General features: G+C 38.8%; 2 protein-coding genes across 5 annotated transcripts; one reads left to right on the plus strand and one right to left on the minus strand.

Moving 5' to 3' along the window:
- Nucleotides 1-1927: 1927 nt before the first annotated feature.
- LOC136425576 (uncharacterized) lies at nucleotides 1928-11259 on the plus strand. 3 transcript variants are annotated; one of them, XR_010754082.1, is made up of 7 exons: nucleotides 1929-2288; nucleotides 5918-6037; nucleotides 6588-6675; nucleotides 6975-7047; nucleotides 7782-7870; nucleotides 8984-9096; nucleotides 10044-11259. XR_010754082.1 is itself a non-coding variant. In XM_066414495.1 (5 exons), the coding sequence occupies exons 2-5, from the start codon at nucleotides 5933-5935 to the stop codon at nucleotides 7846-7848; spliced, it is 333 nt and encodes a 110-aa protein (XP_066270592.1). In that variant the 5' UTR covers nucleotides 1928-2288; nucleotides 5915-5932; the 3' UTR covers nucleotides 7849-7872. The 3 variants fall into 3 exon arrangements, 1 of the variants encoding a protein (XP_066270592.1); XR_010754081.1 differs by having other exon boundaries at nucleotides 1930-2288; nucleotides 5915-6037; XM_066414495.1 differs by lacking the exons at nucleotides 8984-9096; nucleotides 10044-11259 and having other exon boundaries at nucleotides 1928-2288; nucleotides 5915-6037; nucleotides 7782-7872.
- Nucleotides 11260-12699: 1440 nt separating this feature from the next.
- On the minus strand, nucleotides 12700-18730 carry LOC136425578 (RNA-binding protein 3-like). 2 transcript variants are annotated; one of them, XM_066414496.1, is made up of 7 exons: nucleotides 18598-18730; nucleotides 17523-17565; nucleotides 16008-16048; nucleotides 15460-15541; nucleotides 14988-15075; nucleotides 14535-14564; nucleotides 12700-14226 (listed from the first exon to the last, which is right to left on the minus strand). In XM_066414496.1, exons 2-7 carry the CDS (start codon nucleotides 17546-17548, stop codon nucleotides 14197-14199), a joined length of 297 nt encoding a protein of 98 aa, XP_066270593.1. In that variant the 5' UTR covers nucleotides 17549-17565; nucleotides 18598-18730; the 3' UTR covers nucleotides 12700-14196. The 2 variants fall into 2 exon arrangements, with proteins under 2 accessions (XP_066270593.1, XP_066270594.1); XM_066414497.1 differs by having other exon boundaries at nucleotides 12700-14245.
- Between the last annotated feature and the right edge of the window lie 360 nt (nucleotides 18731-19090).

Below are 19090 nucleotides of genomic sequence, written 5' to 3' on the forward strand. Positions count from 1 at the left end.
AATACAGCATATGTCTCACTACTTCTCCCCCTGAGCAAAAATGGACTGTTCTAAAATCACCCCATATGCAGAAATGGAACATTCCAAAATAACTTCCGCTCAAAAGTGAACAATGGGAGAGTCCTTCGAAATGGAGCTTTTCCAATTTGACCCCTTTGTAAGAATGGACTCACTATATAGGCACCCCGTGCATAATGGCCCGGTCCAAAAACACCTCCACACAAACAACGGACTTTTACATAATCGCCCCTGTCCAAAATCAATTCTTTTCAAATTACATGTGTACCCCCATGCAATAATGGACTCTTTCAGAATACACAGTTTTGGTCTAAGATGGCAAAAATCTCCAAATAACTCATTCTAAAGTGGTATATGCCAAAATTGTCCATGAAGTCCTGTGGGCATACTAATATGTCATAGGCATTCCCATACCAAATTTCAGGTCATTTGGTTTCAATACTAGGGCAGAGGGGCCCAAAATATACATTTTTGGTTTGAAAATAGAAAAATATCCCAAAATGAATAATCTTAAAGTTGTTTTTACCTATGTGAATGACGTCCTGTGGACATTTGTCATAGGCATTCACACATCAAATTGCAGGTTATTTGAGGAAGTAAGTGGACACGTTCTGATTATGCAACATTTGTGTTTAGACAATACAATGTCCTTGTATGTTTCATAATTATTGATTACTTTCACAACAACATAACGACGGAGTTTTTACTGCAATCATAGGTCGTATCGGAGTTGTTAATATTCTGACTAGAAGCATACAGACAACATATACACGCATTGGGAGAAAAATATATAATACTTGCGTTTTCTCATGATTTCTGAATATGATTTTTCAAAGTCGTTTGCTTAATATATTACCAGGGCACAAGAGCGCAAAATATACATGTTTAGTGTACAAATCCTAAAACAAGCCATTTTGAGTGGTGAATGCAAAAATGCGAACGGAGTCCTGTGGGTATGTGTCTAAGGCACCCCCATACCAAATTTTGGGTCGTTTGGTTGTAATACGAGGGGACTGGAGCTCAAAACATAAATTTGTGGTCTGAAAAATGAAAACGGAACCTCCCGTCCGAGCTGAAAGTTCCTTCCCGGAGCTAAGCGGCTATCCAGTCCTCGAAATATTACTGTATACTAGTATTATACCAGGCTACTCAACAACGGATAGACATCAGGACAAACAAACAAACAAACAAACACATAAACAAACAAACTTATCAACTGATTACAATACCTCCGTTTTCACGTAGGTAACAGCAACAATGTAGGATAACGGATAAGCTCAAAAGGATGCATTTTCAGTCTAGAAAGGATTTCAACAACACACCGCAGACGTTTTCTTAAAAAATTCGAAGACGCCATGTTTTAGAAGAAAAGGGAAACAGGTACTAATCCAAGCTGGCGACACTACAACAGCCCGCCAGAGAAAATCGGTTTTAACACTTCCAGAGAAACTGCCAAAAATAACTCCGGTTTAAGAGGATGAAACAAAAATCGATATCTCCGAGCGAGAGAGGGAAATAGCTCTTGTAAATATGGAACGTTGTAGCGCCATGTTGGAATGACGTATGGATTGATTTCCGATAAATGTCGTCTGCAGCTGACAGGCACAGTAGGAGGTGGGGAGGGGGTGTGTACGGGGCGGGCGATGACGTCAGTTAGAACGTACCAATCAGGAGCGAGGGGGTTATACAATACAGTCATCTGTAATATTTCCAACATATTCCGAGTGAATATGTCTTATACATGACCCTGTCTTGAATACAAATCTAGGTTTATTTCAGTAACGGCATTTTGATGTAAACGCCAATCTTAGGAATCAATGTATTTTGACAAAATCACGATCGATGGTTTCGATCCAAGCTCAATACGGTGCAGGTAGAGAATAAAATTTTCTGCTCACACCCCCTATGTACGATTATAGATGGTACAGTCCTGAGAATGTAATCGCTGTCCGGGTAAGGTGAACCATTCCGAGAGACTGGTGACCAATTAGGGCGGCCTAAACCTGGGGCTACACTGATTTAATTATCTCAGTGTGTATGTGTGTTACCCCCATCTTGGTATTCAGCTTGACTCTGTTAAGAGTGTACACCACGGTCTTAAGTGTGGGCACTGCCGGGTCACCTTGGCGACGTGCGTACGTGTGTGACGTGGAAGAAAAACACCGGCGTTCGCCGAACGAAACGTTCGCACAGATTAAGAAGACATTATCGCTGACCTTTTGCATAGTCTGACCTTCAAATCATCAAAGGAGCCACCAGAGCCTGAGAAAGTAAGTGGACATGTTCTGATTATGCAACATTTGTGTTTAGACAACACAATGTCCTTTTATATTTCATAATTATTGATTGCTTCCACAATAACATAACGACGGAGTTTGTATTGACATAACACTCAACTCGTATTGGATTTAAAATATTATGTATACAAGCATACAAGCAACACATACATGTATAGGGAGAAAATATATACTAGTAGTCTTTGACTCTGCGTTTGCTCATAGTTGTAAAGATAATTTTAATGGCATTCTGTAATTTTTACATTTTTTTGCTTTGAATAACTGTACTATACATATCTGAAGACCAAAATTGACATTTAATCTATGGTGCACATACATCTTAGCCATTGCCTACTTAACTGTATGCTCTAGCATTGCTTTACTTCGTACAGGCAAAAATCACATGTCTTCCATTTGCTGTTGGGATATACCAACGTTCCCTACCCAAGACCATCTTCCTTGCGTATTTCTACTACTTCTTTGAGATAATTTCAAATTTTGAAGTTGTTCATATTGTCATCAAGGAGGATATGGTCTCGCATGTAAAATTCACCACTATTTATAATCGGCACGTTTCTAGTATTTCTAATTTTTGAACAAAATCATCATCCACCGTTACGAGTTGATTATCATGGAATAAAAGCCAATTCCTTGCTTCATACGCGACAATGTTTTATCATAGATATTATTGTAGCACTTCAAAGCCATGCATGATAAGCTTTTAGCAACGGCTTCCGGTTGAACCTGAGCTAGCTGTATAGACAAGACAACCTTCACCCGAAACATGTCATGATCATATTTTATTACCCTATGTTGGAACATCTCGAGTCACAGCCAAGTCACGCGCACACTGATGACGTCACTGTAAGCATGATTGACAGCAACGTTGCACGATATCATGACGCATGTCCACCCAGCCCGGGGCTTCAGTCTATACCGTTGCTAAGACAACGGGCATTGATTTTATCTTGCAACAGTGGGCGACAAGACACGATGAATAGAGGAGATAACGGTCTTAACTCGTGAGGCGGAAAATAGTCCGTCATTTTTCTTTTCTTCTGCGAGAGACTAGATTGAATAGGGAACCGTCTCATATATTACTTCGGGATTTACTTACAGAAAAACCGTTCGGAAGGCAATTCAAAATAGACAATGTATCATCAACAGTCTAAAATCGAAATGTAGTCGTGTGATTCATTGATTTTTACGTTATCTTGTTGGTTCAAACTATGCAATTTACTTTCCAAAGCCCGTTTCCCTACCCCACATAATTCCAACAATCCCTATATCCATTATGTTTGCTTGCTTTATCCAAATTAGCTCTCTATATATCCACCCACACAAACCCCAAGTGATGCGAAAAGCTTGTCCCAAGCAATTTCGTATTCGATAGATTTCGATTACTACAAACAAGGCTTATTCTAGCCGTTCCCGTATCCATTAGTTTTGTTTGCAGGCCCTCATCATATCCGAATTAACTCACTTTACTTAAGCTGTGGTACTCAGTTCCCGTGCTTAGGCTATCAAGTACGCGGCTAATGCTAAAAATCGATCCCCTGTGTAACCAGACATGTCTGGAGCCCGTTATAGAAAGGTGACATTGGGGTGAAGTACAGGAGGCTAAATATAACCGGGAGGCTTTGATATTTAAACCACTCGTGCCCTGAAGCGGGCAACTGTGTTTAGGTCAAAGGGAGCTGTGTGTTACAAAAAAAAATATTTCTTTTACGGGTATTCACTGTTTTACAGGTATCCGGGTTCTAACAAGAGATAATCTCCAAGCAGATATAAGGATCCGGCTCAGTATTAGTGTACAAATGTATTTAGTGCGATTATCTAGAAATGTGCATTTTTTTATCCGTGAATAGTTTTCTCAGGATAGTAAGTCACTAAATGAAAATACTCTCTGAGCCCAACCAAGTGTTTTATTCAACCGGCGTTTCGGTGGCTATCTTTGTATCATGTTAATACTTTACTTTTGGGACTGCATCTGTAAGCAGCGACACCTATAGCTGCAGTTCATATTGAACCAGTCAGAATTGTCCTGAGGAAGGTGACAGACGGTCACCGAAACGTCGGTTGATTAAACACTTAGTTGTGTACAAAGAGTCTTCTTATTCAGTGTACATTTTTCTACGTCTTTACCAGACTACATAGGTCGTTGGAAAAATAGTAGAAATTGGCCATATAGACAGATAACATGCCAGAGGTACAGTATGTGACCTGGAGTATGTGACCCAGGTCACACACTGTACTCCAAGGCCAACTTCTGTAAATGCAGAAATGTTCGCGGTGGTTTTATGTTCGGGGTTTTCACGGTGACCTCTTCAGCGCGAACTTAAAACCACCGCGAAACTCTTTACCCACCTATTACTGTAGCGCTACTATTGTTTCAAACGCGAACTTAAAACCACCGTGAACACTCCATTTTCTCCCTACCGCGAAATAAAAACCAGGCGAATTTTAATGCATTTACAGTAACTCATCTGCCATGCTATCTATGTCTATTTGTCCAATTTCTAATATATTTTTCCTGCAACCTATATAGAGTCTGGTAGACGCTTCATTTTCTCTACTCTTTGCCTTGCTCTTGGAAAAGTATACAATTAAGAAACGTTTGAAATGCCGTAAAACACACGTAAAACTCTGACTGATGTGGACCATACATCTGCTTAGAGATTACTTACATATGTTACCTTTATCTATTTGATCGATTTCTACTATTTTTCCAGCAACCTATATAGAGTCTGATAGACACTTCATTTTCTCTACCCTTTGCCTAGTCCTAGGAAAAGTGTACAATTAAAAAAACGTTCAAAATGCCGCAAAACACACGTAAAACACTGACTGATGCGGACCATACATCTGCTTGGAGATTACTTACATATGTTACCTATATCTATTTGATCGATTTCTACTATTTTTCCAGCAACCTATATAGAGTCTGGTAGACTCTTCATTTTCTCTAGTCTTTGCCTTGTCCTAGGAAAAGTGTACAATTAAAGAAACGTTCTAAATGCCGTAAAACACACGTAAAACACTGACTGATGTGGACCATACATCTGCTTGGAGATTACTTACATATGTTACCTATATCTATTTGATCGATTTCTACTATTTTTCCAGCAACCTTTATAGAGTCTGGTAGACACTTCATTTTCTCTAGTCTTTGCCTTGTCCTAGGAAAAGTGTACAATTAAAGAAACGTTCTAAATGCCGTAAGACACACGTAAAACACTGAGGCTGCGCCGGACCATACATCTGCTTGGAGATTACTAACTGAGAGGCCTGTGACTTATGTGTTAAGTGTGATCACGTATACAAAAATAATATGAAATTCCCGTTTTATTTAAATAGTCTGTCTTTGATTAAAGATTGAGGTTGCTATCTAGGTGATCTAGGGCTTTTTTAAATACGTAAAATTGGAGCAATAATGCATATCAAATCTGGAACAGGTGTTTTACACATACAGACAAGCGTTGGGCCTTCAAGATTTTGCTGAATTCTACGAAACAATAAATGAACCTCGTTCTTCATCTGAGTATTTTCAAATATTTTGATAGGTTCAAAAGCCCATGATATATGAACAGAACATATCTAATGACATATCGTATATTTAGCAGAACCGTACGAGCACCATGGCACGGACCGCTCCCGTCTGCTTGTGCGTCATGCTGGTTACCATGGTGATGATCTTGATGACGTCACACGGTCGAAATGCGGATGCAGTTTCCATTGTAAAGGTGCGTTATTTGGGGAACGTGAGTTTTGACGCGTACAGGCGTTACAAGCTGTTACCCTCATGTATATATATGTATATCCAGGGTAGGAATTTTAAGTACATGTACCTTGTACAAGTGATTTGTTTAAGCTGTCAAAATGATATTTTCTATTGATCTATGATCAATGTTTTTGACATTGCCGGTTTCTCAATGACTATGTTGTAAACAAGGATTATTCATTGAGTAAATGCAGAAATGTTCGCGGGGATTTAATTTCGCGTTAGGGAGAAAGTGGAGTGTTCGCGGTGGTTTTAACAACGGTAGCGCTACAGTCACACTATATGAAACGGCTTTTCGCGGTGGTTTTAAGTTCGCGGTAAAGAGTTCACCACGAAAATGGCGAACATAAAATCACCGCGAACATTTCTGCATATATGACGAATAGTGTAGTCCTGAGTCCATGGAGCGCGTGTCAAAAGCGCCGCCTTGAGTTTTACTGACGTACTGCACCATTACTGTCTTGCTAATGTGTAAAACAAAACATATCATAAGGTTTCTCTTTTTGATACAGAAAAGTGACAACAGTCCCAAAGAGAGAGAAATTGGGAGAAGTGCAGCACTTCCAGCCGTCTTCAAACAGAAAAGGCATCCCAAAAAACGTACTTGTTCATGAACTTTCAACTACTTATGTTAATGTGTCAACTTCCTTACATGTTATGTACATGTAGATGGGCCCTAATTCTTCTGAATAAATAGTCCATACCCATATGTGGCAATGTTTGTTAACTTAACGTCTATGAAATTAGAACAAAAACATTTCAGCATATATTGAACAAACAAAGGCTCAAACCCCTTGAACAAACCCTTGTAACAAACAATGCAGATTCTCTTCTTGGAATGCGTTGAGGAGACTTCAAAACTACTTCCTCTGACAGATTAATTTTGTTACCCCATCCAGACTGGCAGCCCTTTGACCAGGTGATATCCAATGCCATTGATGAAACTGCAGACGGAAAGACGCATTTTGGGAGGTGAGTTTATAAGCAATGTTGCAAGGGGGCGCTATAGTGTTGAGCAAGCAGAACTTTTTAGTGTTAAAAAATCACTGCTTTGAGAGCCACGGTTTACAAAATATTCAATTCTTCTTCACCCCAAAGTAATGAACTATTGCTTTTTTTCTCTGTGTATGCATGTTTGTTTGTATGTATGTATGTGTTTGTGTGTTTATGTATGTATGTCTGTATGTGTGTATGTATGTGTGTATGTGTGTGTGTGTGTGTGTGTGTGTGTGTTTGGGGCTGTGCATGTGTGTCTGTGATTCCATAACATAAAAAAATGCAGCCTTGCAATACATCTGTGCTGCTAGTTTGACTCAGTTGGCGTGGGGCACAAAGCAGTATGGGTAAGGGGGTGAGGTCTGCCATCACTGATAGCCTTGTTATTTGGACTACATACTAGTACTGCAATCTGTTTCTGCCCTTGGTTGTTATATCATAAACCATAAAGTTGCTTTAATGTTAAATGATCTCTGATAGAGCAATTATTAAGTATGTAAACCTCAGCAATTGTTATACAAGTTGCAAATATTACTATCATTATCATTCATCTGATGTGCAGCCAGTAGGTACCCATCTGAGTAATGAGGCTGTTGTAATGTCTTCTAACGTACTCGAGGTACCTCCTTGATCAATGGACCCCAATTTTACATCCCTTCCAAAAAATTAAAAGAAATTTGCTAAGAAATTTATCACTCTGTCATTTGCAGCCACCTGATGCAGATATGTACAAAAACAGAATGTGAGCAAAAACATAAGAAGATCCACGCAGTATGAAAAGCTGTGCAGAGGGCACTTGGTGAGTAAAATATATCTATAAGCAGATGCAATATTGATATCACATAGATACACTTAGGCCATGTTGATTCGATTATATGGATATCAGACATCCAAACGTGCATCAATTTTTGTCTGTTTCCCGAAAAAAGTTTTCAAGCATTAGTGTAAATTGAAGTAAGCAGCTGCAAAACGAGCAAATACGTGCCATAAATTGAAGAGAAAAAATTCAGAAAACGGATACTAGTATTAATGTCATGGAATATCAAAATCAATTCCAAAGTCATAGTACAAGAATCTATTATTCGGTATGCCAATTTTGTGTGTTGAGTCATTTGCAACCTTCCTGACCACTATGATTTCATAATGAAGGCAACTTTTTTTTTGCCAAACTTTAGTTTTTCCACATGCTCCCATCAGTTTTGGGGTTCTCAGAGGATGTAATCCATATAATCTACTATGCAAATCATTTCAGATTGTGACATCAGCCGGCTTTAAGTCACTATCTGAAATGTTGACAGCAGTCCCTTACAACATTGTATTAAATGAGCTTCAGGCATAAGCCTCAAACCTTTCCACCTAAAAGAACCCAACACACTTACCGAGAATAGGAGAGGTGACTTAGTGTGCTTAGCCAAAAAATGTGAGTCATGGCGAAGCGCCGCAATTTGCATACTAGCCATTTGCTTCACCTCAATTGAGGATGACTGATTTACCTTTACCTTACAACTGAAATAAACCTGGCAGCTATAACAGGGATGGAAGGAAAAAAAGGTATCCCGGACGTCTTGATAAGACGCATAGGGATGGCACCCAACTACATTTCTGTAGCCCTTGGGCCACACATTTGTGCAAGTCACTACAGCAGGGGGCTGGTCCGCTGGTGGTGATATGTATTTAACTACCATACTCTTTTTCCAAGTACTGAGTGCTAAGCAAAGAAAGCAGTATGTACCATTTTTAAAGTCTTTGGTATGACCCGGCCGGGATCAAACTCACGACCTACCATGTGCAAGGCGAACACTCTACTCACTTGGCCATTGCACCGGTTAAATGGGATGGATACATGGGGTAACAATGTACACTTTAAGGTGGTTATGCAAAACAAATTCAGGGATTCTTTTTGTTACTACAGGTATCAAAGCAGGACAGACAACTTCAGACGGGCTCATCACATTATGGGGAGACACCTGTGGGGAGCCATGTGACAACACACCTCCTGGTGTGGTCATGGACGGGAAACACTATGTGAGTCACAGCTGAGGAGGGCATGTGAGGACAAGGGAATTCCACAGAATAGTCTGGCACCCCTCCCCATTTAAAGGAGACCCAAGCAAAATTAGGGTCCGAAAAATCGGATTTAGAAAGTCAACTTATTTAGTCATTTCTATACATGAGGAGATCATCGTACGGCATGATTTTGCACGGTTTATAAATGCTCAAAGTTACTACAGAAATGTGCTAAACAATGTTACAAATGTCACTACCATGAGGATTTCAGCATTTTTTTATTTCCATTTTTTTGTCTCTAATATTGCTTTGGTTGCCTTTAATGTTCATCTCCATGAAAAATGGAAATATTGACGTTCAGGCCCAATGGCTAATTGCATTGTACACCTATTGTAGAAATATATAAAAAACATGCATATGTCATGACAGTGAACTCTGATTGACACTGTTGTAACAATAGACTACTTAATACTAGTGTTGGCTATATCTAGACAAGCTGAGTTTGACTTCTTTTTTGGAGGCAGTGGAAGATGAAAAGCCCCACTCTATTAACATTTGGCCTTTGTGTTATTAACTGTTTTGGGTACCAAATGTCTTGAAAGCAGGTTGTAATGGGATAAAGTGGCCTGTGACTACAAATTCTCTGTTCATTATGGGGCTGGGCAGCTTACAAATGTAAATGCCATTCAATCTTTTTTATTTGGCCTGCATGCTCCATTACCTTAGCTTACAAAAATCTGAGAAACATAAGAAATACATTTTCTAGACCGATCCTATAGCCCCACCCACCTCCATCAAAACATAGAAATGCAAAAAGAAAACCATAAAAGTTCAAATATCTGACAGCCTCTTTTTCCTTGGTTGAACCGCTAATTGTCATGCTATCATTGGTTGGACTGCTAATTGTGATGGACAGTCTGGACTGGTCTGTTAAATTGGTGCGACCTTATTTTTTTTCTCCACAGGAGATTCGTCGACCCAAAGACGTGGAGAGAATCATCCAGGATGTTCGGATGGGACGGGACCCGGCGGCGCGCCCGCGATGGATCGTCAATCACAGCTTGCTGTCCGACGCCTTGTAGAAAACTGCGACTTCAACCATGTGGATTAGACATGCCAGGGCTTGAAATACTAGGTGTATATTCACATTTGTTCACCCAACATTAGAGCTGTGCACCTAATTTTTGACTGTGGGTGCACTGGTGCACCTACTATATTTTTGTAGGCTATAGGGTAAAGGTACTATTGTACACTAGTATACAGAACATTCTTGAAATTCAAGTATCAGAAATAGCAATATAACCTTTGTTGTACTCTTTCGATGTATTACTTGTTTAAATGTACAATGTATATATAAATAGAAATACAGATTGAAGCTCTGAGAAACAGTAGGGTTTTTTGTAATTAGGTTTTGCTGATATTCTACTTTATTGTGCACCTAATATTTTTTCTGTACACCTAAAATTTTAGGTTATGTGCACCATTGCACCTACATGTGTTTACAAAAATGAATTTTAGGCCCTGCATGCCTAAGGCCACAACAATTTGATTGATTGGTTGGTTCTAGGATTAAAGGTAATGCTGACGATCATGATGAAAAAAGTTTTTCTCCAAGCCATTTTTCATTATTAGTCTTTAGTAACTTTGAAATATCTGAGAATCAAGGACATGAATTATCATTTGATTGTCGTTGTTGTACATCACAGAAACATATCAAATCATTCTAAAGAAATATGAGTAATATATTACAATATAGAAGTACATGTATGTAAATTACTGTATAGAAATATCAAATTATGCCAGAAAAAGTATCAAATCATTCTGCAAAAACATATTAATGCACACTGTTGAAACTTGACCTTATAATACAGACATATGAAATTACTCAGAATTATAAAATTTCACTTTTAGGATGCTTTTAGTTAGTATACTGTATATAGACCTCCGGACAATAAAATGTAAATCGTTGTAAGATAGCGAAGAAATAATTTTGTGGTAGGAAGGGAAAAGGGGTATTTGAAGTGTTGTTTAGAGGTCATTGGCAGGTATAGTACATGTACCTTGGAATTTTAAATGCCTGCCTAAAAGACTTAGAGTAATTTTGTTTGTTAAACCACTAATGTCTCTGTTTACGTGCTGGTTTACTTATAATAAAATGTGCTTGCTTTTCTGGGACAGGAATTCACTAGTAGTAGTATCCATTATTTGATTAAATTGCTGCAGGGTTCCCGGACACCGGTGGGCAGCAATCGGCTAGTCTTTACTCCACGTTTCCAACAAATCCAAGCAGCTCTGTTCAAAGGGTCCATGCTAGTGAGGCTGCACACATTATTAATGTCCTTTAAATACCAATCCAAAAGAATTTAACTATTTCACTAGTCAGTCTGAAGCTTTTTTGTTCCGAATCATTAAGGACTTAACTTATTAAAATCTTTGCAGAAGGGAAAAGGAGATTTTCGTTGCTAACTTAAAGTTCACGATTGAAACAATAGACCGATCCTGTCGAACACCATATCGAACGAATAGAAGACCGATAGAACCCCCTGTTCTATTTAGCCCACCTCCGTCAAAAACAGCGTTGGCGGGGCAGAAATGGCGCGTGTAAAGCAGGGTACGTATATCTGGGACAGGTTTTCCACTGTATTGGTTGAATGCATGCTCAGAACAAAAACGAATTTAAAAAGAAAATAGATCGGGCACTCAAGGAGAGGAAGCTTGAACCACATGCTGACTTACTACAAAGTCCGCTAGCGCAGAGTTTTGTATCTTCAGTTACTGGTGTGTGAAACTGGTTAACTTGAAAGGGAACAGGGAAGTAAAAGGATGCATTTTATACCATGCAGCTGTTATGCATGCAGTCAATACAGTGGGAACCCTGTCACAGATATATGAACCCTGTTTTACACGTGCATCGCCTGCTTCTCAGAAACTGGGCGCTGATGCCCACCGACAAGGGAAAGCTATGCGGCGCATACCGCTTTAACATTGACTGAAAACATTACGCTCTCACCGCATCTACACCTACCTCCTCCTTAAACAGCTCTACCCGGTGGATACAGCCTTCAACAAAGAAGACATAGCATTCTTATTTGGCCCGCTCTGAAAGGGTTTCAGTGCCACAAAAGCTAAACCGAAGTCAGTGGCATTATTTTCAACCTTGCCGCGGCGGCCATGTTTGGTCCGTCAAACCCTGTTTTTGACGGAGGTGTTCGAAATCGAACAGGGGGCGTGGCTTTGGGATCGGTCTATTGAAAATAAGATCTTCACAACAAATTTAGAACTCTTTATGATATAAATACTGAAAAAATCCTCTATTCAACAATTACTTAAAAGCGCCTATTTCACTGGAACTATGGCACATTGAAGACCTCACTGCGACCTCGCAATTTGACAGGGCGCTTAACAAAATGGATAAAAAAGCTAATCTTTTTACACTTTGTGTTTTGTTATCTTTTTAGTCATACTTGTACGTTTTGTATGAAATTCCCATTGTAAAGTCAAGGGTAACACAAATTCAATTCAGGACACAGCGAGGCGGCCGCTTAATGAAGTCAAATTTTGAAGTGAAATATTACTTATGTAAATCTAACTGATTCTGACATACACGTGACAATCCAAAGCTGTGTTGTTCATCTTGTTTTATTCAGACATGACTTTGTACATCTTCAACAGCAAACCAGTTTACAAAATCCAGGCAAATTTAGGAAACTAACTCATCCGATACCCACTTCACATTACCCCACTCTCTTCAACCTCACAATCAGATAGACATCACTGCGTACATCTAAGAGTAGCAAAAATGTAGATCATCAAAAAAGTTTCTTTCACATAATCATAATTATTGGCACTTAATAAGTCTCATGGAATGCAACTTAGGGAACTTCCACACATATGGTAGTGTGTGTCAATCAATCTGGAATTCTTTTTCACTTAATTAAATCATTAACTAGTGACCAATCACTATGGAGGATTCTAGACAGCTTGGTCACCTGTGGAATTTGATAAGTTCTCAGCTTACTCAATGCAACATAAATTTACCAAGAAGCTTTGTGAATGACACAAGGTGCAAAAATTTAACACTATGATTTTTGTCTGAAAGTTTTTAACATTTCAGTGTCGCAAATGTGTTCACCTTAAGTATATGCATGATTGAGTACTTAAAAATGAGAAAACATAACTATCTTATCAATATTGGTGCTGAGAACTACGGCTCACAATGTTAACTGAAATACAAAGGGCATCTTACTTTGAGCACTCAGATAATCTCAAACTTGTCAGATTGCAACATACCGAAAAATATTAACGTGCAACAATAACTTAAACGAAAATCTTTCACCAATCTTTCACAATCAGATTTCGAGAATTTTTAAAATTAAATCAAAATGACTACACTAGTTTACTTGTAACAGATACACTAGTATACTGGCCATGGTTGTGTCATACAGCCATTCAAAAACTTAGCAGAAACAAAAAAGGACTTTTTCATATACTTCTTTAGGCAATAATAGAGAATTAATCTCAATGGTTCCATTGTAGATCCTTGCACAAGAAATAATTTTATTTTCCAAATCTAGAAAAAATATATCAAACTTTAGCTTTCAATCTTGGCTCCTCAATAGTAATTAAAAAAAAACCTTGCACAAAAAAGCTCATTGCTAAAATGTGAAAAGTATCATGGATGTACCTTACATGGATAAAACTAAAAGAGAATCAACATTTTTATCGTTTCGTCAGCTTCTTGTGACACAAAAAGAATAAAGGATCCACCCCAGTGGCTTCGCCAAAAAAAGAAGCTGCTCTAGTGCTTACATTGCCTTCCTTGTAAAAGCAGCTATACGTCAAACTAACTTTCACGGTTATCAAGAGTTAGAACATCATCTTTTTAAACAGTAACAAAAGAGAACTAACAGTTACAAGACTCCAATGGGTTATAGTTGGAGAAACATGAACTTGAAGTCTGGATACCAGCGTTGTTTGTTTCGTAGGTTCGGAAAACGCGTTCCTTACGCCGTGAGATCAAAGAACGGAGGTATCCAGGCCAACGGTTGACCACCTGTGTGTGGTTTCTTAGCAACAGTGCCACGCCTCTCTCAGCACTAACGTTGCTGCTTCTTGACTTCAGCGACGACCGCCAAAGCCACCGCCATACTGGGAACAACAGTTAATACTATCCTTTAATAATACAATAGGGTTCTTTCCCCTACCACAATAGATTATTTCATCAATCAAATATCAAGTTTAACCTACTCCCTGCTGATATAGCCTTTTGGTACCAAAGTTGTATTGGTTACAGGGTTAGGTAGCAGGGAGAAGGTTAAAGTGATGCAATGCATGCACAAATGCACTTAGACATTTAACTAAAAAAACATGTGATGTGTTCAGGTTTAAACCATATCCCAGATTTTTATTTGTGACTATAAGATACCAAAAGGATGAAACAAAGAATTTATATTTACCTCCCGCTTGTTGGCATAGTCCACACGTATCTGTTGAGAGTTTGAAAAAAAAAGAAACATGGAATATCTTATGTAATCTACAATGTGCTTTGTGAAAAAAAAAAAAGAAGTTTGCCAGTGAATGCATTGGTCAAATTTAACATACCATTTCGTAGTTAAGCTACGGTCACATTTGCACCGGTGCCCGTAGGGGGTGTAGCCCTGGTCGAGCCCAAAGACACAACAAATTTGTCCCGGGTTGGTTTTGAATCCATGTTAAAAACTTCCTGGGGTCCGGCCATGTCCAAAAATAGACTGGTAGCCGCAGCCCAAAAGTGCAAATAAAAACAGCCAGCCGGCAGGGCCCGTTTTTCCAATTGTGACAATAGCATTACATGTAATGCTTTCACACACACATTTAGAATATGGGATAAGAATAGCTTCTAGACTGTACGTGTTTGATAAGAAGCGTACCGTGCGACCATCCAGTTCCTGCTCGTGCATGGCAGAGCGAGCGGCAGCGGCCGCGTCCGGGCTGTCAAAGGTGATGAACCCAAAGCCCCTATTGGACAACAGATGACTCAGCTTTATTCTCAATACAAGCATCAAAATTATATTACATTGCTACATCATTAGTTTTAAGTACATGCACAGTTCAACCTGTACAAGTGACCACCTGTATATAAGGACCACCTGGCCAATGTGACCACCTTTTGGTGGTCCCTAAGATAATTTTTCACCTATGACAGCATTAAGAATCCTATCTATAGTGACAACCTGTCCATATAGACCATATTTTACCAGTCCCTGAGTGGTCTTCTTGGGCAGTTTTTACTGTACACAAATATCAAGTATACTGTGATATTGCAACATCTCAAAGGCCATAATAACAAGATGCAAACATTGACTGCTGGTGATAAATGATAGATGTGGAAATGTAACGTACCGAGATCTTCCTGTCTCGCGATCGGTGATGATCTTGCATTCTGAGATCGACCCAAACTGACCGAAGGTCTCTCCCAAAGCAGCTGTCGGAAAATAGCATGAAAGTAAAAGTTGATTATTTTGTTTTAAGATCAGGATAGAGCACATCATTTTTGTAAAAACTCCTTTAAGCGAGTTCATTGTATCTCATTGAAGCTGTGGCACGTTGGCGACCACGCTTCAACCAAGAGATTCGACAGAGCACTCCACAAATTTCATCGATAAAATTGAATCTTTTCTGAACTTTGTGTGTTGTGTTGTCTTTTTAGTCATAGTATATCATACTTGTACGTTTTGCAGGATATTCCCACAATAAATTGAAGGGTAACACAAATTACAATTTAGGACACAGCGAGGCCACCAACGTGCTGCATCCCAGTGAGATACCTGTTAAGTGGACACAACAGAAACCTGAGCCTCTATAAGAACATGCATCTTATGTCTATATGTAAAAACAAGAGTAAAACTATATTCTTATCATATGTAGAACCATATTTGAGGAAGACTTACATTCAGTGGTGCTGAAGTTCAGCCCACCAACAAACAGCTTACTGTAAAAAAGAAACATAACCGTTATCAGAAAGGACAAAATATGATTAGAGGAAATCTATCGGCACCACAGTACATGTTGACATTTAAAAAAAAATAAAGTTTAGGTTAGGTTAGAAAGTATGTTGCTTTACATTTCAACAGGTTATACAGTGTTTTGGTCAATCTAAATTTATTGTTAATGTACAAATGTTCCACTTTTTTTCTGCAGGGAAGTTATAGGATATCTATTGCCCCAACCTTTTTAACCTTCCTCCTTGCTGCCAAACTCTGTAACCAATAGAGAATGGGGTGCCAAACGGCTACTTCAGCATGCTTAAGTTAATGTGTAAAACTATGTTCAACACCAAAAATTGATACATTGAACCACTTCACTTTGGCCCATCAACCTTAACTTGGAACATTATGGCAAAAGGGTCAAGTGTGATATATGGCTTTTGAACTCTAGTTGGCAAAGACTGCTATGATACACATGTGATAAATGATGAAACATGTAGGTTTATCCTAAACAGAGGTACAGTGGTGCTGTGCGCCCATACTTTCAGCATGCACCCTCTTTTCCTTGGGAGCACATTCCGTCAAAAACGAAGAACTTAGGTCCATCACACTCACAGTGGCTACATGTGGCCACAGTCTTTAAGTTCAACCGCAACTTTTCTGACCATAAGTTCAACCTAAAGAAGACTTAGAATGCCCTATTTTACATGAAACTTTAGAATACTGCACACCCTTCCCTTGCTGTCTTACTCTGCTGCCTATTTTTCTTGAATAACCCCGGCAATACTATATGTGTAATGGTAAAACATCTTGCAAGTCTATGAGATTCTGAACTATCGCCAAGAATATTGGAACATGAATAATTTTACAGACAATAACCATCTTCTGCAATGACTTATAAAACATCTTTTCTTTTGAATAGTCCAGCATAAATCAGTTCAATGCCTTTAAAATAGTCACGAAATTGATAAAATTTAACTGTACTTTATAATATTTAAAATGATATAACATATTGCAATCAATTTCAGACAAGAACAGTTTCTGAATAAAGAAGTTTTGAATGTATCTGTTAAACAATTTTGGTAAAATCTAGGCCTAGGAAAAAAATGTTGTGTTTCCGGATACCCGACTGACCCTAGCAAAAATCTGCCCACCCTAGCCTTATTTTGGTCGACCGCTGGCAAGGGACGTAAAATTTTCTTTGTTTCATACTTTTACAGATCAAAGCTTTGATAAGAATGTGTAATAAATATACAGTTACAATGTATATCAGTATAATTACAATTTGATCTCGGAACTACTGTCTCCTGAGGCATTTTATTTTACATTGTAAACAGTTGTATTTGCCGGATCACTGTTGCCAAAAGCAAACATCTTTTTTTAAAAACAAGAAAAAAATAATCCTCAACCTAACAACCGTTGAATTATTTTTTTCAAGACCATAACCAGAAACACAACATCAATGTTCCTATGCCTTACCCAGGTTCACGTCCTCCCATACTCATGATGTAGGATTGCTAATCTGTAGAAGGCATGAGAAAAATATCAAACATTCAGCATTTCAGGGCAAAAACACTGCTTGGTCAAAGCTAGACATGAACAAGTCCAAAGTGCAACAGCCAAACCATAAATTTAAAACTGACTGCATTGTTCGTAAGCTATGGGGGGTTTGAACATACATTTGTGTGCAACAATTTTTTTTATGGTACGACAATTATATTTTGGCTAGGATGGGGCCTTTGCATTGAGTTATCTCAAGGGCATACTTTTTGCTATACTTTCAAAATTCTTCTGACATAATTTATTTGTTAACAGTGACATATATTCCCAAGTCAAGAATAAAATTGGAAAAGCGCGGAATTACAGAAATTGCCCAGGTGAAGGAATGGTAAATTTTCCATTTTTCGTGGTGGTGGGGAGGGGGGCAATTTTTGCAAACGTGAATACCATCCAGATTCCATGACTAGACATTTTGTGGCTTTGTGCAGCTTTTCAACTTCTTGTTATTTTTTCATCACTCTAGTCCTTTTCTTTACAATTTTTTTTTCTAATAAAATGCCTAGAATTCCTTTGTTCAAGTCCCCTCTGACTATCATCACGAATGTGAATTCTTATCACATATGAATCTGAACTTAAAGGTGGCCATGCCATGGAGTCGCCATTGAATTTCTGAAGCTCATTTGCATATTTTCCCGCCAAAATTCGACGCAATGCCTGCTCATTTACATACAATGGGGGCATAATGCACCTAAAACACGGGGTCCTATTGAAACTACTTATACCAGACTTAATTGCACGCATTTTGCACTAGGCTATGTTACTCAAAATGCAGTTATATTAGCAATGCTATCTGCAGAAAATTGAGGTACCACGTGCCCCCCTCCCCACTGACTTTTTAAAAAACACGTACTCCCTTTTCGTCCGATTTTCCCTTCAATTCTGAACGACATTTTCCGCCGTAAATGAATCATTATGGATCTATATCAACCTAGGAAACGTTCTATGGGTGGATATCCAGTAGATGGCGGCAAATTACTAAGAAAATCGTACTCACAGAGTCAGAAGTCTCGGTAGAAAATGGCAAACGGCGAGCAGTCGACCACCAGCAAGATACCTCAACGAAGTGACGTCATCACCTCAAGGTTAACCAGTCAAAAGGCTGCATTTCGTCACGTGATGTCTACCGCAAGTAGTAGCGGTTGCACACCAGAGTTTTCATGATGCTGGTGGAAATTTTGCATCAGAAAAACAAAGAATTTTATGTTTTCGACACGATTAACTATATTTGTTTCTTGTCCTGAATAGACTTTGGACTGTTGACTATGCACTGGGTGCTTACAACAAGTCTTACTGACACAAATGTTCACGTGTTCTTGGTACTAAGTATCAGTCACATGACATGGCAGTATCTGTCCTTGGTGCTGACTGCTGTTCACATTGGTACTGCAGTAACTGTCTCTGGTGCTCGACGGGTTTCACATTTACACCAGTGAATGTCCCTGCTAATGAGTTGTATTTACAATGACACTCGTTTGTCTACCATGGAG

The sequence above is a fragment of the Branchiostoma lanceolatum genome, chromosome 19 (genome assembly GCF_035083965.1).
Source record: "Branchiostoma lanceolatum isolate klBraLanc5 chromosome 19, klBraLanc5.hap2, whole genome shotgun sequence".
Lineage (NCBI taxonomy): Eukaryota > Metazoa > Chordata > Leptocardii > Amphioxiformes > Branchiostomatidae > Branchiostoma > Branchiostoma lanceolatum.

Bases quoted from the DNA above. Each gene is read 5' to 3' on its own strand.
- LOC136425576 (XM_066414495.1), top strand. From the start codon at position 5,933: ATGGCACGGACCGCTCCCGTCTGCTTGTGCGTCATGCTGGTTACCATG. The intron at 6,676-6,974 runs GTACTTGTTCAT...TACCCCATCCAG, and splicing joins GAAAAGGCATCCCAAAAAAC to ACTGGCAGCCCTTTGACCAG. The intron at 7,048-7,781 runs GTGAGTTTATAA...TGTCATTTGCAG, and splicing joins GGAAAGACGCATTTTGGGAG to CCACCTGATGCAGATATGTA.
- LOC136425578 (XM_066414496.1), bottom strand. From the start codon at position 17,548: ATGAGTATGGGAGGACGTGAACCTGG. The intron at 16,049-17,522 runs GTAAGGCATAGG...TCTTTTTTACAG, and splicing joins ATGGGAGGACGTGAACCTGG to TAAGCTGTTTGTTGGTGGGC. The intron at 15,542-16,007 runs GTAAGTCTTCCT...ATTTTCCGACAG, and splicing joins GAACTTCAGCACCACTGAAT to CTGCTTTGGGAGAGACCTTC.